This window comes from Maylandia zebra, linkage group LG17, assembly GCF_041146795.1.
Source record: "Maylandia zebra isolate NMK-2024a linkage group LG17, Mzebra_GT3a, whole genome shotgun sequence".
NCBI lineage: Eukaryota > Metazoa > Chordata > Actinopteri > Cichliformes > Cichlidae > Maylandia > Maylandia zebra.
In genome coordinates this window covers 1,231,126-1,249,755 of record NC_135183.1, presented here as the reverse complement: position 1 = coordinate 1,249,755, position 18,630 = coordinate 1,231,126, and the positions used below count along the sequence as shown (strand labels likewise).

Below are 18,630 nucleotides of genomic sequence, written 5' to 3'. Positions count from 1 at the left end.
ATGTGACAGAAGCACAGCAGCAAAAGTGAAAGGGGAGATTCATGAGACAGTAGTGAGACATAACAAAAGGCTGGAAATGGACAGACTGTCATTGGGAGTGACGACAACGGACAGGATTAGAAACAAGTGCATGAGGACGGCTCAGGCTGAGTGCTTTGGAGACACAGTTAGAGCAGCAAGGTTGAGACGGTTTGGACACGTGCAGAAGAAGTAGACCACATGAATATAGAGGCTATGGGTGGGTGATGGTGGGGAGCCAGACGCTCCACTAAGGTGCTGAAAGAGAGAAACTAATGCATTTGATTTATACCTCCCTTTGTTTAGAGAGGCACTGTTCATTCATGAAGCTAAGATTCTGCTCCTTATTGCAATTTAGACGCCGCAACAGTCATTACTCCTGTGTACATTTAACCGTCCGATTTATTCTGTGTATGCCTTGTGTTTCTGAAGACTTTACAGTGGGTGTGTGAAAAGAAGAAAGTCCAGTGTCGAGAGGGTGAAGTGCAGCAGCAGCACGTATCCTGTCTTTAGCTCGATGCTGCTTATTATCATAAGAATGCCGTTTCCGTTTTGTCTCCTAAAAATTCATCCGTCTGCGCTCCCCGTCTCGGGTCGCTGAGTTAGCTTCTCTCTCTGCTCGCCAGCTGTGAAGACAGCCAAACAAAGATCAACAGGATTCATCAAAGCACCTCTCTGTCACACACACTGAGCACTAAAGGCAGTCTGTGTCTGTGCGCACAGGCTGGCATTCATAAAGCAGGCAGGCATAAAGCCGCCAGTGTGCCACAACTGTACCAAATAGCACCTGATTTGCAACCATAGAGCTTAACGGGTCGCTGCATGAAAGGTAACAAGGCTCTGCTATGAAAGCTTTATGAGGCAGATTCATCCTTTCCAATAAGACCAGCAGTACATGGACTTTTCCACTATGTCATTTATGAGAAGTCCAGTAGCTGCTGAGGAGAAACTGGGCCAATCATCATGACACAATAACCGCCTGCAGCCACGGAGACACCGACTGGATCTGAGGAAGTTTTTCTGTACCTGTATTTTTCCAGTGGGATAACTGAGAACACACACTCTTTTTCTGAAGCACTCTGCTTCATATTCCTTCCTCATACATTCATACCTAGAAAAAGAGCACAGCTGTCTACTGAGCTGCTCTGAAGGAGGAGTAAGCAAATGCTGCAGAAAATAATAAGCTTAATGTTAAATAATTGATTGTAAAGCAAGAATGTTTGTAATGCCAAATTTGTTGAGTCTTGCTGGCTTTTATACACAGACAGCACTCGGGTGTAGCTGCTGACAGCAGCTTCATTCAAAGTAGCAAGTGTGACTGTTACAGTGTAACTGGATACATTTGAAATACATTTCAGCCCTCTCTGTCTCTGCTACACTGAAACTGGAAAATCCGATCAGTCTAAAATGAGTTTGTTTTTGATGCTCTTGTCCCGCTTTGATGTTTTATGGAAAGCTGTGGTCGTGGTTATTACCTTCTTCAGTAAAGTGTTGAGCTACAACAGCAACTTCAAGTCAACAGCTCTCAGGGAAATGTAAAACATTTATATGAGGCATGTTTCCCACCATCAGTGATATTCTGTGAGTCTAACTTTGAACTCTGTGACTCTGTTGTGCAGATTCAGAGGATTTCAGTGGCAAACTGAGAACAAGAACCTCTCGACCTTGTATCCTACTAGCTGGATACGATCAGTTAACTAACTCACATACACTGGGTCCTGATGATACTGACATATTTACTGATGTCATGCCAATCTGCCTGCCAGCCTCATATTCAGTTAACAAACTGCACGTACTTACCACAGATGCCTGAACTCGACTGCTCTGTGTTTTATCTCAAACATGGCTGGTGCAATGTTTAAATACTGAGCATCACAAAAGCAGCCTTTCTAAGCTACAGCTTTAAATCTGTGAATCTACTGATTCATGATTTTTGTGCTGACGCTGTTGCATAAGGGCAGTGTGGGAAGGCCATGAATGGAGACAGTGTTCATGCCAGGGGCTAGAAGCACTGAGCTTTCCTGCCAGGTGCCATCAAGGTCAAGTAAACATGCAAACACACACAGATACATGCTCGCTATGATGCTACTTGCTGCAGGGTTCACTTCTTAACACATTCGCAGTAGCAGTTAAAAGTACTGCTAATAAAGTAAAAATAATCTGGGAATCCCCAAAACACCACCCTGAGCAGCAGCCACTCACAGATGTTTCATTAGAGGCTACAGTTTGACACACAGCCCTGGATGTTTATCTGTAAAAGCAGCAGTGGAGCCTGGAGGCCTCGCCTTCTCTGAGGGGGCTGTTAACAGACCATCATAAGAATTTAACTGGCAGAGGTTTTTATGGAGTCTTTAGTGTCTTGTGACGATCTGTAGCTTTTCAACCCTAACAGTGTTGTAACTCTGGGGGTAGGCACCGAATCCTTCTCATGCATGCATGTGACAGGAGGACAGGAGGTTAGTGAACTCTGCAGCATGGTCATTTCATGCTTTAAACTCCAGGATATCCGACACCTGGGTAAGGCCGGCCGTCCCTATCCCACGGTAACGTTAAACCGGCAACCTGAGCCCGGAGACAGACCTCCTTCACAGGTGAAAGCTAACCCACAAGGACAGAGAATAGTCTTTACACTGTATCTCTGATGTCAGCCCAACGTTTTAAAGTTCATGTGAAGAATGTTATACTGTAAACTCTTTGGATGTGCAAGGGTTTTATGCTGCTCTGCCAGCTGATTTGTTTTTACCTGACGAGGAAAAATGAAACACACAAGGGAGAGTGTCGATTTAGTTTGTCGGTCTGTGGAAGAACCACTGACTGCTTAACAGAGTGAAAGCGGAGAGTATATCCCTGTTTTTTTAAAACGTAGCTATTGGATTTATCAACATTTAATCTGAATGGATTCAGAAGTTAATGACTAATAATGCATTGCTGTGACTGTTAAAACGTGAGCCTTGAAAAAGTTTTACTCATATTTACTTTGTTATTTATCTTCCTCTCTGGATACGTGCTCGTGGCCTCGTAATACAGACGTCTGTTTTACTTTCCAGGGTTAAAATGCAACAAAGAGTTAAACTAAGCAGGCGGCGCAGTGACACGAGAGAATGAAATGAACCCGGAGGCCGTACATGTGTGCAGTGATATGTGTTTACTGTATATGTAGAACGTGTGCGCTGATGTACATCTCTGGATCAACAGTGTGTTGTACTTAAATATACACTTGTGCAGAGAACTAGCGTGTGTCTGTGACTAAACAGCAAAGAGAAAAGTGTGGGGTATAATCATAGCACCAAAGACAAGATAATGACAAAGTGCTCTGACTTTCCCTCAGTGCAATCAACCTTTCTTCTTCCTCTCATGAGCACTTTACTTTGTCTCTCTGCATCGTGTGTTTCACCCCTCAGGGAGAAAAAAATCAGAAAGGAGACGTCGAAGGAAAAAATGAGAAATAGGATTTCAATAAAACCCAGTGACAACTACATTCTCTTTTCTGTTTGTTTTGTTTGTTCGAGTTTGTGATTTGATGGCCTCAAATGCAGCAAACAAGAATTTGTTTGGGTTTAGACGTCTACATTATCAAGAAAATTACGCACTGTTAACTCTGCTGCAGTCAGTGTAAAGTAGAGCTGCTGTGGTATCAGTCCAGTCCTGATTTTCAGATAGATAACACTGCTAAAGCTAAGCTCTGAGATTCCTTTGGTTTTAATGTAAGGACATGCACTCAATGATCACTCAAAATAAGCGGCAATAGTTATTATTTTGGTAGAAAAGTGAAAATAAAATGATATACAATGTACAATTTCCAAAATAACAACAATAATAAAAAAACAGTCCTATTGAGTTCATTATTATTTCAGTTTGTACTTTTTGGTCATTAGTCAGGATTGTTTGTTAATTCCGTTGCTTTTTTTTTTGCTTTGAATCGAATCGAATAGAATTCAACTTTATTGTCATTGCACATGTCACAAGTACAAGGCAACGAAATGCAGTTTGCATCCATCCAGAAGTGCTTTAGCCATGATATAGATATATTACAAAATATATATTAGCAATAATATAGGTATATAGATATATTACAGAAATGGGTCTATTATGGTACGTTATAATGTACACGGTATGAAGGTATGTTATGAATATGCTATAACTATAAGTATGTACAGGCTATGAACAGGATATAAATATGAAACTAAACAGAAATATGCAAGTTATAAACAGTTGTAGAATTATAATTATATTGTACAGAATGATTGTTTATACAGAATTATACAGTAGTGCAGTTAAGATCAGTGAAATATGTGGCTACTTTCTACAGAGGCTATATAAAGTGTAGGTGGTTATGGGTGTATGTTCAGTACATGTGTTAACGTGGGTCAGATGTCAGGAGGCAGAGTTCAGGAGTCTGACAGCTGTGGGGAAGAAGCTGTTCCGGTACCTGGTGGTCTAAGTCCGGAGCTCCCAGAGGGCAGGAGGGTGAAGAGTCCATGTGATGGGTGACTAGGGTCTTTGATGATTTTCCCAGCCCTTTTCAGACACCGCTTCCTGTAGATGTCTTTTATGGCAGGAAGTGGTGCTCCGGCGATGCGCTGGGCAGTTTTCACGACCCTCTGCAACACCTTCTGGTCCGAGGCAGAGCAGTTCCCGTACCAGACTGTTATACAGTTGGTCAGGATGCTCTCGATGGTGCAGCGATAGAAGTTCACCAGGATGTCTGAGGACAGGTGGTTCTTCCTCAGAGTCCTCAAGAAGAAGAGGCGCTGGTGAGCCTTCTTGACCAGCTTGGAGCAGTTGGTCGTCCAGGTGAGATCCTCGGAGATGTGGACTCCCAGGAACTTGAAGCTGCTCACACGCTCCACAGCCGTCCCCTTAATGTGGATGGGTGGATGTGGGTCAGCATTCCTCCTGTAGTCCACGATGAGCTCCTTGGTCTTCTCGGTGTTAAGCAGCAGGTTGTTTGTGTCGCACCACTCAGCCAGACGATCCACCTCCTCCCTGTAGGCGGCCTCATCGTTGTCACTGATGAGGCCAATCACCGTGGTGTCATCTGCAAACTTAATGATGGTGTTGGAACCATCAGCAGGTCTGCAGTCGTGGGTGAAGAGGGAGTAGAGGAAAGGGCTCATCACACAGCCTTGTGTGATGAGCCCTTTCCTCTACTCCCTCTTCAGGGAGTTGGTCAGGATGCTCTCGATGGTGCAGCAATAGAAGTTCACCAGGATGTCTGAGGACAGGTGGTTCTCAGGAAGAAGAGTCCTTGGTGAGCCTTCTTGACCAGCTTGGAGCAATTGGTCATCCAGATGAGATCCATCGTTGTCACTGATGAGGCCAATCACCGCGGTGTCATCTGCAAACTTAATGATAGTGTTGGAACCATCAGCAGGTCTGCAGTCGTGGGTGAAGAGGGAGTAGAGGAAAGGGCTCATCACACAGCCTTGTGGTACACCGGTGTTCATCGTGATGGTAGATGAGCAGCGGTTATCCAGCCGGACATGTTGGGGGCGGTTGGTCAGGAAGTCCAGTAACCATTTGCAGATGAGGGAACTGATGCCCAGGTCTGTCAGTTTCCTGATGAGTTGTGAGGGGTGGATTGTATTGAATGCTGAACTGAAGTCTATAAACAGCATTCTGGCGTAGGTGTTGTTGTTGTCCAGGTGTGAGAGGACAGAGTGCAGTGCGATGGAGACTGCATCCTCTGTGCTCCTGTTCTGGCGGTATGCGAATTGGTGGGGGTCCAGGGTGGGGGGGGAGACAGGATTTGAAGTGTGCTAGGACCAGCTGCTCTAAGCACTTAGTGATGATGGGGGTGAGTGCTACTGGGCGGTAGTCATTGAGGCAAGATGGGTTGGAGTTTTCGGGTATCGGGACGGTGGAGGTGGATTTGAAGCAGGCCGGTACCACAGCGTGGGCCAAGGACAGGTTGAATATGTCTGTGAGCACTCCTGCAAGCTCCCCAGAACACGCTCTGAGAACACGCCCGGGGATGCCATCAGGACCTGCAGCCTTGTGGACATTGATCCTGCTCAGCACCGCTCCTACCTACATGTCTGCTTTGGTTGTGGGGTTCCCTCGCTCAAAACGAGCATAAAAGTTGTTGAGCTCATTGAGGAAGGAGACATCAGAGGATGCGGGGGAGGGTTTGGTGGTCCTGTAGTCTGTGATGGTCTGGAGTCCTTGCCACATGTGTCGGGGGTTGGAGTTGGAGAAGTGTTCTTCTACCTTCTTTTTGCAATGGTGTTTGGCTTTTTTGATTCAGTGGTTTGGTTTGGTGGTCTGAGTTGTTACCACTTTGGTGCTTCTCAGGAGAGAAGAATGAGTTTCTTAAACAAGAGTTCAGTTCAGTCTGGGCATAGGCTCGCCATCTCCATCCGGAGAGAATCCAGGAATCTGTTCCATTTGCTTTACACCAACGCCAACAAAAAAAACCTAGGACAGTGGCGCGGCTGCCCCTCTGTTGGTCGTCCTTGGTCTCTTGTGTTCTGGGGGCCTCTGGATGTCTGGAGTTTTGATCTCCTCCATACCTGCTTCTTGCCCTGGAGGACGGGGCTGTGGCCCCCCCACACCCTCTAGCAGATCATTACGTGAAGGAACCTTTTAAAAACAAGCGCGTCCATGCTCACAGGTGTACACACGGGGGATCACACCCACAAACTACACCCTTTTTGGCTCCTACCTCAAAGCACACTGTGTTCTGTTGATCTTATGTGCTGCACAATAATGTTTAACATTTAGTATTTACTGTCATATTCCCATATATCATTGTGATGTTGTTTATTCTATTACTCTTGTTCTCTTCTGCTTGTTTTCTTTTTTCTTTCTCAGCAGGTGACCCAGGTGATTGATATATGCATTTTTTATTTCTTTTTTTTTTTCTGCTCATTCTGTTGGTTTTTGTTTTTTGCCCTTCTCCCCCGTCCCTCTTCTCAGCTGTTTCTCTTTCCCTCTTTCTTTCTCCCCTTCTTTCCCCCAGTCAAGTCTGTCCCGTATTCAGTAAGTGAAAATAAAATAAACAATAAAAGGTGAATCAAATGGACCATTACGGCAAGGCTGGGATGGTCAGTTTGGTAAAGTAAATCCGTTGGGCATCTTTCTTTGCCTTTAGACAATAATTCTGATGCAAAAGAGCCAAACGGGACAGGCCAAAAAAAAAAAAAAAACCTAGCCAAGATGAGGTATCAGCGTGAACGTGGCAGGGGACACAACCACACGCCCCCCTCTAGCTCCTGCTCACATCAACAAGACGACCGATAGTTCAGCATGGACGTCTGCAGCCTGTCTCATTTACTTTTCAAAGTGCAAATACTCTCAATACTTAATACATGATGGCTGGACTAACATAGTTTCTACACAAATGACAGTATTATCGCCTATCGGATGACTGCAGAAAAGTAAATTTTTTACAGTCACTGGTCTGGCTCCAGTCCCCTCCGCTAACAGGGAGGCGGGGTTTATGACCTATACTGCAGCCAGACACCAGGGGGCGATAGAGACATTTTGGCTTCATTTTGGGGAGCTGGTAGGTCGTCCTTTTCTACAGTCGCTGCACTGATCGCTAACCGTGAAACAGAGAAGGTCACACTTCCTTTTTTCAAAATAAATATTTTTCAAAGAAAACGACTGCAAATGCAAAAATATACATAAAAGGAAGAGAGAAAGGAAATAAAAAAAAAACGTTTTCTCTACTCTGTTACACTTGGTAATGCAAATATGTTATCAGCCAATCACATGAAAGCAGCCTCGGTGCATTTAGGCTTGCAGAAAGGGTCGAGTTGACTTGATGAAGTTCAGACTGAGCACCAAGCAAATGGTTTAAGTGATTTTTAACGTTGTGTTGCTGTTGGTACCAGACATACTAATATGAGTAATTCAGAAACTGCTAAACTGCTGGGAATTTCCCACGCAGCCATCATTAGCATTTACAGAGAGTGCTTCGAAAAAGAGAAAATGTCCAGTGAGCAGCAACTCGATGGGTAAAATGTCTTGTTGATGCCAGAGAAGAGGGCCGAGCTGATTGAATGAACTGAATCTATCCCATGAAGAATAAGGGCAATTCTAACCCCACACTAACGAGGTGTAACTAATCAGAGTGGACCCTGAGTGTATTACTGACATGACACTGCTCAGGTCAAAGTGGATTTTTTGCTTCATTTGCTTGGTTGAGATTTTACTGCTGAGCTTGTAATATCTTTTTTTGATTTCACAGAACTCAGACATATTTATCTCCCAAACTGGACAACTCACACCAAAACACTCTTTAAGGATAAATAGCACCACAGACCAGGTAAAATATGGGAAAACTGTCCATTTACAACCGAGACTTAACACAGTAGCTACTGCTGCAGCCAGAAACTCCACTGTCAGCTACTTTTATGTAGACTAACTAATACAAACTCATCATCTTGCAGGACTTCAAGATTCAAGAACATAAGTGTTTGTCTCTGGAAAGCAACCAACAGCAACCAACACCGTCACACCCAATTTGGGATGAATCAGACTTTCCATTATGACCTGAGTTCAGGTGTCGCATCTCTCATTTTGCAGTATTTTAATTTTTGGCATAGATCGAAATATCTGTCAGCTGAATCACTTTTTGCTGTAAAATATTCTCCTCTGAGAATCCATCGCATACAGAGACCTGAGACAGCAGGAAAAACATTGCTGTGCTTTCTTCTGCCTGCAGTAGGTGCGTCTCACAGTTTCGGGGACTCCACTGCACTATGAAAGCTTAGTGTGGAGCAGGTAATGTTAATGAGCACTATAACCTACTTTAATACACAGTTACATACGAAAGAAGACCAAGGTGGAATCACAAAAAACAATTCAAGATTAGTTTTTCTAAAAATTCAAAGTAGTGAGCCAAAGGCCTTCTGGAAGGACGTCTGCTGGAATCGAGCTTGGTTTGAACTTCGTGTAACCACACAATATAATTATTTTATAGTTTTAAGTAAACAAGCTTGTAATTTCAAGATCACGAAACATTTGCTTTTTGATCTCGATGACACACAAAGTCTTATTTATGCATTTCTCTAATCCATTTCTCTACGGCCTTCTGTACTATAGCTCCTCTTTCATGCACACAGTTTATCTTCTCCGAGAGCAAAACAGAGCACTCATCCCCTTTAAATCCCTTTGTCTCTCTCTTTTCACCGCCTTTCTTCAGCCTGTTTATATGCAGCCTGTAGAGATAGGCAGAGACAAAAAAGAGTAAAGCCTCCTCCTCTAAATCCCTTTGTCTTTAAACCCAGAGTGACTTATCCAGCTTCCTGCGCACACATCTTAGAACCCACACCCACAGCGTATGACTGTGCTCCGGTCTGATGGCTTTACAGCAGAGGAACACTCAAGACAGCTGCTTTGGCTTTTTGCTGTGGGTGAAAGGTGTGACGCTTCTTTCAAGTCTGTGCCAGTCTCAGCTGCTGTGTTCCTGCATAATCTGGCCCAGGGTGCCAATTCCAGAGAGTGCACGCACACGCACACACACACACACACACACACACACACACACACACACACACACACACACACACACACACACACACACACACACACGATTGCAGTGAGTGGATTGCAGGGTTAGAGGCGTATCTGCAGCTGGTGAAACAGCCACACAGGTATTAGTGTCACAGACACACAGAGACACTTTCCTCTTTTCACTGATTACATTTATTTATGAAGCAGTAAAACGACCTGTCTGCACAACATGGTTAAAGTCTAATGATGTCTGGTCTGAAACATGCAACCCTACATGATGTTCAATATGAACTAATGTGCAGTTTGGTCTAAAACAGCCTTCTTTGCTTGTCAGAGGTGGACCCTGTTTATTGAATGTCCAGCCCGCCTCCCACAACAAATATCATTTGTTGTGGGAGGCGGGCTTCTTTCGTTGAGCCTTGTTGATTGGTCAGCTGCTTTGGTGTGATGAGTCATAGAGCGCTATGTCGTCTGAAAGATTTTCGAATTAGAGTCGCTCTTTTTCACCTTTCTGATGATGACCTCATTATTTTTGTCAAACCTGTCAAACGCTCATCTAAACTTTGCTGAATGAGTAAAGCAGCTAGCTTCCAGCCTGGATTAAATACCATTACCAGTCAAATTATTAGTCAAGTGTACCATCCAGTCATTACCCTGGGACCTGACTATTTACTGAAAGAATGACATTTCACAGCCTGAAACTCTTTAATGTGATATTCCTCAGAAATGTATGTGGACACAAAATGCAACTTGAGTGTGATTATCAGGAGGTCATAGAGTCAAGAAGCAGGTTTGAGATGTATGGAACTGCTATTTTTTCACTTTCATGCAGCTTTTATACCTAAATTACGTTTTTGGTTCACGAGTTTCTGTCGTTCAGAATCTTGATGTGGGTATTATAAATCCTCCTATTTCAAACTTTTACATTTAACAAATAACCCACTGACTTTAGCCCCCTTTTAACTTTCAAATCAATTTATTTGTTCAGTCGTTCCAAATTACGTCAGTAACAGAAAGGAAACCGTTTCAAGTTACTACAAAAGGGCTGTTGTACCAGAATGCAGCACGTTACCTGATAAAGTCTGAACGGTAAGTCGCAAAAGTTTAGTCAGATTCAGGTTTTGTCATTGACCCATCTTTTAAAGCGTCTCTCTGCTATGTCAGTATAAAGCTGAAATGAAAGAGGATGAATGAACAGAGCTGTAAAAAACACTCCTCTGTATCCTTTGACAGAATGGTATCTTTAGCAGGTATGGAGTTTAATTCCAGTTCAAATGTTCAGCCATTATGAAAACGAGATACCTGGAATAAAAGTCTCCCTACAAAACGCCTTGTTTTGTCACTCTGCAGTCATCTGGAAACACCTCTGAGCAGTTATTTTCTGCCATTATCTAAGTTAGACTCCACAGCCATAGACAGTACATGTTTAAACTGATAGTGAAACTTGTGCTCTAACCGCTCTCTATGCTGCTGTGGACCTGTCATGGGTTTCATCTCAGGCTTCTTTGTGCTGTACTCGACTTTCTCACAGAATTTAAGATGTTTTCTCAGGACATTTAAATTCTGCCGTCACTGCTAGCTGAGGAAATCTAGGAAAGAGCAAGAATTCATGGGTTTTTTGGTGCTCTTCTTTTAACACAGTGCTGTGAATAGTTCAATCCAACATATTCATCTCTTCAAATAAGTCATTCCATTCAAATAAAAAGGATTTCAATGCACCTATCAGCCAGCACTAACCAGTGAAGTGAGTATAAACATGGATCCTGACATTCAAGTGGGAGCTACTCTGACATGTCAGCTGACTCCACACCGAGCACAGGAAATGTGAGAAAAGAGTGAGACACCAACACTGAGGTAACCAGCGTTTTTAAAAATATATAACCCCAAAATGTGATGCACACACACACACACACTGATGAATGGTTTAGGGGCAACCCAGGGGTCAGGGGTCAGGACTTGCCCAAGGATGCCTCACAATATAAACTGGAGGAGCTGGGGATTGAACCGCTGATCTTGTGGCCACCTTCATACTCCGTTTAAAAACTATTATTACAACCATGCATATCTGAACTGTTTGGCTTTCAACTTAACGTTGATGAGAAGAATTCACCAACAAGCCAAGAAACCTGCATAACTCTGAACGATTGTATTTTTCTTATCAGACTGTCCTGTTACTTTTGGACAAACTCATGCATGTTTTCTGGCAGCAGAAAAGTTTGTAGTAAGAACAAGAAAATAATTCTCTAACTTTTATTAAATGCACTTCAGAAGAAATCCTGGCATCTGGACTTTATGATGTCAAAGGTGGATATGGATGTGATTAGGAGACAACAGCAGTATGATTAAGGCAAACTATTGTTTTAAGCCCAAACAGATGGATCATCAAAACAACTTGAAGCATCTGTGTATCCTTGGATCCCTCAGCACAAACACAATGAACACACATAGACGATGTTAGCCTACATTAGCTGAGTCATTCCTTTTACTACGGCACAGATCTGAGCATCAAGTCTGATTTCTGATTCAGCATTAATGAGTGAGCTGGTATAATCTGTTATAACTGCCTCTGTGAGCCAGCCTGTCATTGCTGGTTGGAGGATAAAAAGGAAGAAGGATCATTAGCAGGTTTCTTTACTGTATTTAGATGTACTCTGACCACATGTGGCCACGTTAAATTACTTAATTACATTCAGCATCTGATTTAAATTGTGGTTAATAAAACTATCTCTGAGGAGTCAGAGCTTAGCTTTAATATAATGTATTCTAAAAACACACAGGTTCAAGTCACAAAGACGAGGGTGTCATTGGGCTTTTGGAAGTCTAAGCGAGACCTTGTAGCTCCCGCCTTCTGCGCCTCCAGGGCTCAATAAGAGGGAAGTTAAGCCCTGAATTAAACACTTGACTTCAGATTTATTTAAAGTGAGCTTTTTTGTAAGAAAACCAGCGAGCATGTATTAGCTGAAAGCAAAAACATCCAAAAGAAGAGAGCGGCACGGAGAGAGAGGAGTGCAGATTATTACAGAGTAGCATATTAAAGGGCTGCGAGGAGCTGAGTGGGTAAATGAGAATACTGCAAGGGAAGCTTTCATTTACTTTTGTTTAATAAACTCTGGAGCTGTGTATTAAAAGTGACGCTGGGAAATTATAGATATGAATATGAGTAAATCTCTACATGCAAATAATAACAGTAAAGCTGCAGGCCTGTCAGCAGTGATGCTGGTGTGTGCAGGCTGTGTTTGCCAGTCACATGAATCATACCTCAGACAGCACGGCCCTGCTGACAGAACGGCCTGAGGACATGGACCCTGTTGCTGTATGCATGATTAATACCGTATATAGAGACATGATGTTGTTCACTAGCAAGGATGCCACCTACAGTGGGGCAAAAAAGTATTTAGTCAGCCACCGATTGTGCAAGTTCCCCCACCTGAAATGATGACAGAGGTCAGTAATTTGCACCAGAGGTACACTTCAACTGTGAGAGACAGAATGTGAAAAAAAAATCCATGAATCCACATGGTAGGATTTGTAAAGAATTTATTCGTAAATTAGGGTGGAAAATAAGTATTTGGTCACCTCAAACAAGGAAAATCTCTGGCTCTCACAGTTGAAGTGTACCTCTGGTGCAAATTACTGACCTCTGTCATCATTTTAGGTGGGGGAACTTGCACAATCGGTGACTAAATACTTTTTTGCCCCACTGTATTTAAACTGGTTCCAATATTTTGAAGTTTCATTAGATTTTCTGCATTTCGTTTCAATCATTTCTATCATGCAGCAGTTAAAAATAAAAACAGGTGGATGGAAACACGCCTACAGTCTGCGTAAACCTGCTACTGTGAATGACTGCACGAGGTCGCTGTGTAGCCACCATGTAGGCTGCTGCTTGCAAAGTTTATGTTTTGTAAAAGTGGATTACAGATGCACTAAAAGCACAAAGTGAGGTTTTCATATTTATATGAGTCTTACATTTATTTCTATTTATGATTCTGTTTTCCGCTCGACGCCCACACACACACACACACACACACACACACACACACACACACACACACACACACACACACACACACACACACACACACACACACACACACACATCTCTCTTTGACCACTGACCCCAAGCACCCTGCTAAAATTTACCCTAGCTGCACTAGAAGCCTCCTCTACATAGAAATATATCAATGATGCTTCACATGAGTGGGAAAAATCATCCAGGGAAAATCAACTAACGCCAGGCCCATGTGCGCCTGGTCTAATCTTAGCTGTCCAGCAAACCGTTTAAATTCCTACGGTATGCTTTTAAAAGGTCCTGGGTGATAAATGGCCGACAGTGAAATGGAAACGGAGAGAGGGAGAGGATGAGGGACAGCCTGAGACAGCACGCAGCAGAACACAGTGAATAAAGGACAACAGGAAGCGTGAGGTAAGACACTGTCGGGGTTAGCGGCAGAAGAAAGAGGCATGCAGACAGGAAGTGATAGATGGTAGGACATTGATCAGAGAACAGAAGAGGAGCAGAAACTATCCAATCTATCACCATCACCTCCAGCAGTGTCCTCCTGTCATGCTCCTCTCCTCAGTGACTGCACTGCTGGCAGGTTGCGCTCAGCCCCGAGAGCCACAGCTGCACAAAATGTGCATCTCCACAGTGCTCCAAAATGTGCCTGATTTAGTTGATACTGCATACTGCAAAACATGTACACTTTCCATCCTTTCCAACCATCTTTTGAACATTAAGTTGTTGAATTGATTTTCTACCTTCGAGGCACTCATTGGTTTCAGCTCACTTGCTTGAGATTGGTAATCCATCACAGTGAACATCGAGGCACAGTTTCATTATCACAGCAAGCAGGGTTTCTTTGAACGTTCCCCTCTCTGATGCAGGCTGTTTGAAGTCAAGAAGACTCATACCTGTGCAGCCACACTCGCTGGTTCACCTACAGCCTGCTTTACATGCTGTAGTTTCCAGTTTTCTCATGAAAACTAAACATATTGATGATACACTGTCCAGATAAAAAGTTACATTCCAAGAAGGTAAAATACTCGAATTCTAATTGGAGATAAAGTATCTGAATTTCAGGCGTGGGACCTCGCCTCCAAACATGCGCCTGCGCCTCCCCACACAAGCTGTTCATCTTGTTCGGCCCTACACTGTAGAGGCTCTGGTATTACACAAAGGGAACAATCAAAAGAGGGTCAGTTCCTCTTGCTGGCAGGACATGCAGGGTTCAGCTTGACAGAGTGTGACGTCCAGCACCAACCTGGCTGCACTCAGTTCTGTGTACATGCACGTCTGTGTAAGGATGTCTGCTGTACCTGAAACACTGCATAGACCAATCCTATAGTGGTACCTAATAATTTGGACCAACTGACGACTCGTCTCTCTGATATTTGATAGTAACCTTTTGACTGCAGCATGCTGTTATTTTAAACTAAGAGGTGACCACACCTTTCAGGACGCAGTGCCTGAACTCTGCAGCAGCCCTCCTCAGCTCATCAGGTTGGCTGAATGAGTTTGCTTAAAATGAAACACATTGTTGTATGTTAGCATTTCCTTTCATCTTGCATCCATTATTTCGGTCATACTTTATCTGTATGCTGCATTCGCTTTAATGCATGTTTATCCAAACTGGAGCATTTTGTAACCGTGTGTTTGAAGCAGCACACCGACACAAGTGAAGATTCATCTGAGAGGGACAAACTGAACTAGACCGAGTGCTGAACTTTATTTATTTTTTCTACTTTATGGGACAATTTTAGACTTTTCAGGTCAAAATAATAGCCATCACTGCCAAATCCTTCTTCTGTGAGCATTAACAGACTGGGCACAGATTGTTGCAGTTTTCACTAGACTCATTTTTCCATGAAATATAAAACCTATAAGAATATTCTATACATGGTATTAAAGTTAGCAATGACTTTGTTAGTGCCATCCTTTTAAAACATTTGCTTTTCTCTGGTCCCCCTTCAGTTCAGTATAGCTTATGAACGCAGCACTGTTGGCAGCTACATTTAAAGTGCTGCCAAAGCTTCTTTTTACCCTTGAATTAAAAAGCTCTCTGGGTGATAGGAAATCATAGCAAACATAGCATATGCTCAGGAGTAATGTGCAAAACCACTGATATGGTTTGATTCATTTGCTTTTATCCCAGCCATCGCTCTTAAAGTCATTCACATGGTAGGTGTTCTCTATTTTATGTCCTTTGCTTCTTTAATTGTAAGCATAAACCGACGAGGCTGAGGCCTGTGTCTGCATCTCCTTCTGATTTTTCCTGCGTCAGTCTCTTCACTGTAAACTGTCCAGTAAAACTCGAGCCATTAAAATGGCATCACATTATACGCTTTAATTTCATGCTGGCAATCACACTGTTATAGCAGGCAGCGTGCGGTCAGATGGTCGTCGTCCTGTAAAGCGTTTTAAATCGTGAAAAATGAGATGAAGCAAGGTTTCACTGGCTGGGACAGACATGACAGCACTGTAATAGTCTCGCTGTTTATGCGATATGAAAAAATGCTGCAGAAAAGAGCTTCTAGTAGGAGTTTGTCATTTCCTCACTGTCCTTGAAAAGGGTAAATTGTGAGACCTGAGAAAAACCTCTGTCCTTTCTTGTGATTTATTGTCTGCTCTCATTTATGATACAATCGGGATGACTTATCACCTGAGGCCGGCAACATTTCCTGACCAAGAGACGGAGAATCAATCATTATGCTGAGCTTTCACAAACAGTCAGCTGTTTCCTCAGGTAAAGACTGAGCATCAGTCCTGTGGGCACCAACAGTTAGAAAAGAAAATATCTGCCTTCTAAACATGCAGGCAAAGACAAATATAGGCCTTCTTCCACCGCCTTCTTCAGGCGAAAACCTGGAGTAAAATACAAATGTGAAAACAGATGCAGGTGGTGATAAGGAGATGACAAGGGCGCTTATGGAAGTGGGACAGTGTCCTACCTGTGTGGGGTTGTAGAGCTCCTGCAGGGCATTGCGGGATCCTTTCCTACAGCAGCCTTCCACCATGAAGGGGTTCCTCCGCATGACTGGAAAACAGATGATGCTCCAGTAAGAACGGAGGACATTCAGACTTACTGCAGCTGTTCTGACACAGCAATCATTTTGACAGCATGCAGTGCAGAACACACGTCATCCTATATAAAAACATATCGTTTGGGTTGGATTATTTTTCATGCAGCTATCAGTGTGAGAACGCCTCCACGACACTTGAGGCTGGCTCCAAGCGTCCATCCATCCTTTCTATACAGTCTGTGATCTCAGGTCATAGCTGCTCAGCAGCGGTGACTGTGGCCACATGTGGTAATTACACAACAGTAACGCCTTTTATTCCTCACACTGAACACGAGTCTGTCTACATCCAAGGGGGCTGTTATCCTTTGACTGATGAAAGATTAAATCCCAGCTTCCCTTTATTTTTTACTCCCTTCCTTGAATATCCCACATGTGGAAGCATCACCTTGAACAACCAACTGCTGCAAGTGGCAAGCAGAAAGCTACAGGGATAAATAATGAGAGCAGTGACTATATGCCAAGGGCAAAGCCACAGTTCAGTGTTTATTTGGCTGGATCTCAGCTCTTTATACAACTCGATACAGAGCAGTAGCTGCTGGCACCGGCTCAGTGGGAGCAGCCAGCGCAACACTTTGCCTCGGCCAGCACACTCTCTCCAATTACTCTGGACGGAAAAGTGCGCAAGAACGGCGCAGGATCAACAGGAAAGGAAAGGAACCGCTAACGAGAAAGCCGAGGGTTTAATAGCACTTTGTTCTGCACGTCATCTGCCTCGTGTTCGTGGATGAACGCGTGTTCTTGCCATCAGGAAAGCTAACGATGAGAATAACAAGAGGTGTACATTCATTTCTACGGCGAGTTTCCATCTGTGAATCAGGTTTCACAGCATGTTTGCCAACCACAAAGCAACAAAGTAGGATTATACGTGGACAACAGAGTATGTTTACATTTAAAGCACACTGATACTGTTCAACTGATCAGGGGTTAAAATAATAGCCAGACCTGTTTCTAAACACCACAGACTTCTTATGGGTTAAGAAATATTATAATTATATGAAAACAAAGCAGTCAAACACACAGTTTTATATACGCTGTATGTTTGAAATGGATGGTCCACAGGCCTTCTGCACACAGGCCACAGGGCTCAGAGGCTGAGGAAGTCCCAGAAAGACAGAGGTGCTGCAATAAAGAGGAACAAAGGGATGAAAAAGACAAAATTACCAGAGAGACACAAAAGACATCAAATACTCCAAAAGAAAACTGAGAGACACAATGTGATTGCAGACAAAGTCACAAAAAACCTGCTGCAAAACACACAAAGAGAGACAACGCAACGATGAAATGATGATGAAATAATGAACAAAACAGCAGAGATGCAACGAGCAGTGGAAGTAAATACGAATGAACACAACCACAGACAAAGTTCTGCCACAAAGAGATGCAAGAAAGAGACTAAATGGCTACAAAGTGCAGCAACTGGACCACAGAGAGATGCTATTTCGAACAGTTTTGTGATGCTGTCAGTTTTGCGCATGACATGGAGGGCGTGGCTTCTAATTAATGATCAGTTATTGGTTAATGATTCAGGATCAGAAGCCAGATAAACACCGTTGTCCTGTTAGACCTACACTTTATGAGGGTGTGTGTCTGTGTGCTCGTTGGACATGCTGCAAATCTGCTGTGCAGAGCTGATAATGTCACAATGGATATTTGCTCATCTGCAGCATCTAACAAATGTGTTGACCGGAAACATGTAGCCTGTGTACACAATATCTGATGAAGATGTCGTTGCAGTGTCATCATCATTATTATTATGAATGTTATTTAGTGATTCATTTTTCCTGTTGCGGAGAACTTTCCGTCAGGACTGATTGAGGGGCGTGTCCTCGCCTCTCTCGTCCTCCGCGTCACAAGAGCATCAAAGCAAAAAACAGAAAAGGAGACTCTTGATTTTTTCAAATCCTGCTTAAAAATTGAAGAATGGGGTGTGATGGGGCTGGAACTGAGCACAGCCTGGATCCCTGTAAGAGACGTGTAATCCTCTGTTCACACGAATCCTTTGACAGAGCCCTATGGAGTGAGCCGGTGCTTGTTAGTGTAACGAGCCCCAGCAGACAGCAATGACCT

The 18,630-nt window shown here is 43.4% G+C and overlaps 1 protein-coding gene across 2 annotated transcripts in view; it reads right to left on the bottom strand.

The window, feature by feature from the left end:
* Positions 1–18,630, bottom strand: part of chst11 (carbohydrate (chondroitin 4) sulfotransferase 11) — a 98,910-nt gene that overhangs the window by 11,751 nt on the left and 68,529 nt on the right. For both annotated transcript variants that reach the window (XM_076875766.1, XM_076875767.1), the window contains exon 2: positions 16,432–16,517. In XM_076875766.1, the coding sequence (XP_076731881.1) occupies positions 16,432–16,517 (86 nt within the window). The remainder of the gene's footprint in view (positions 1–16,431; positions 16,518–18,630) is intronic.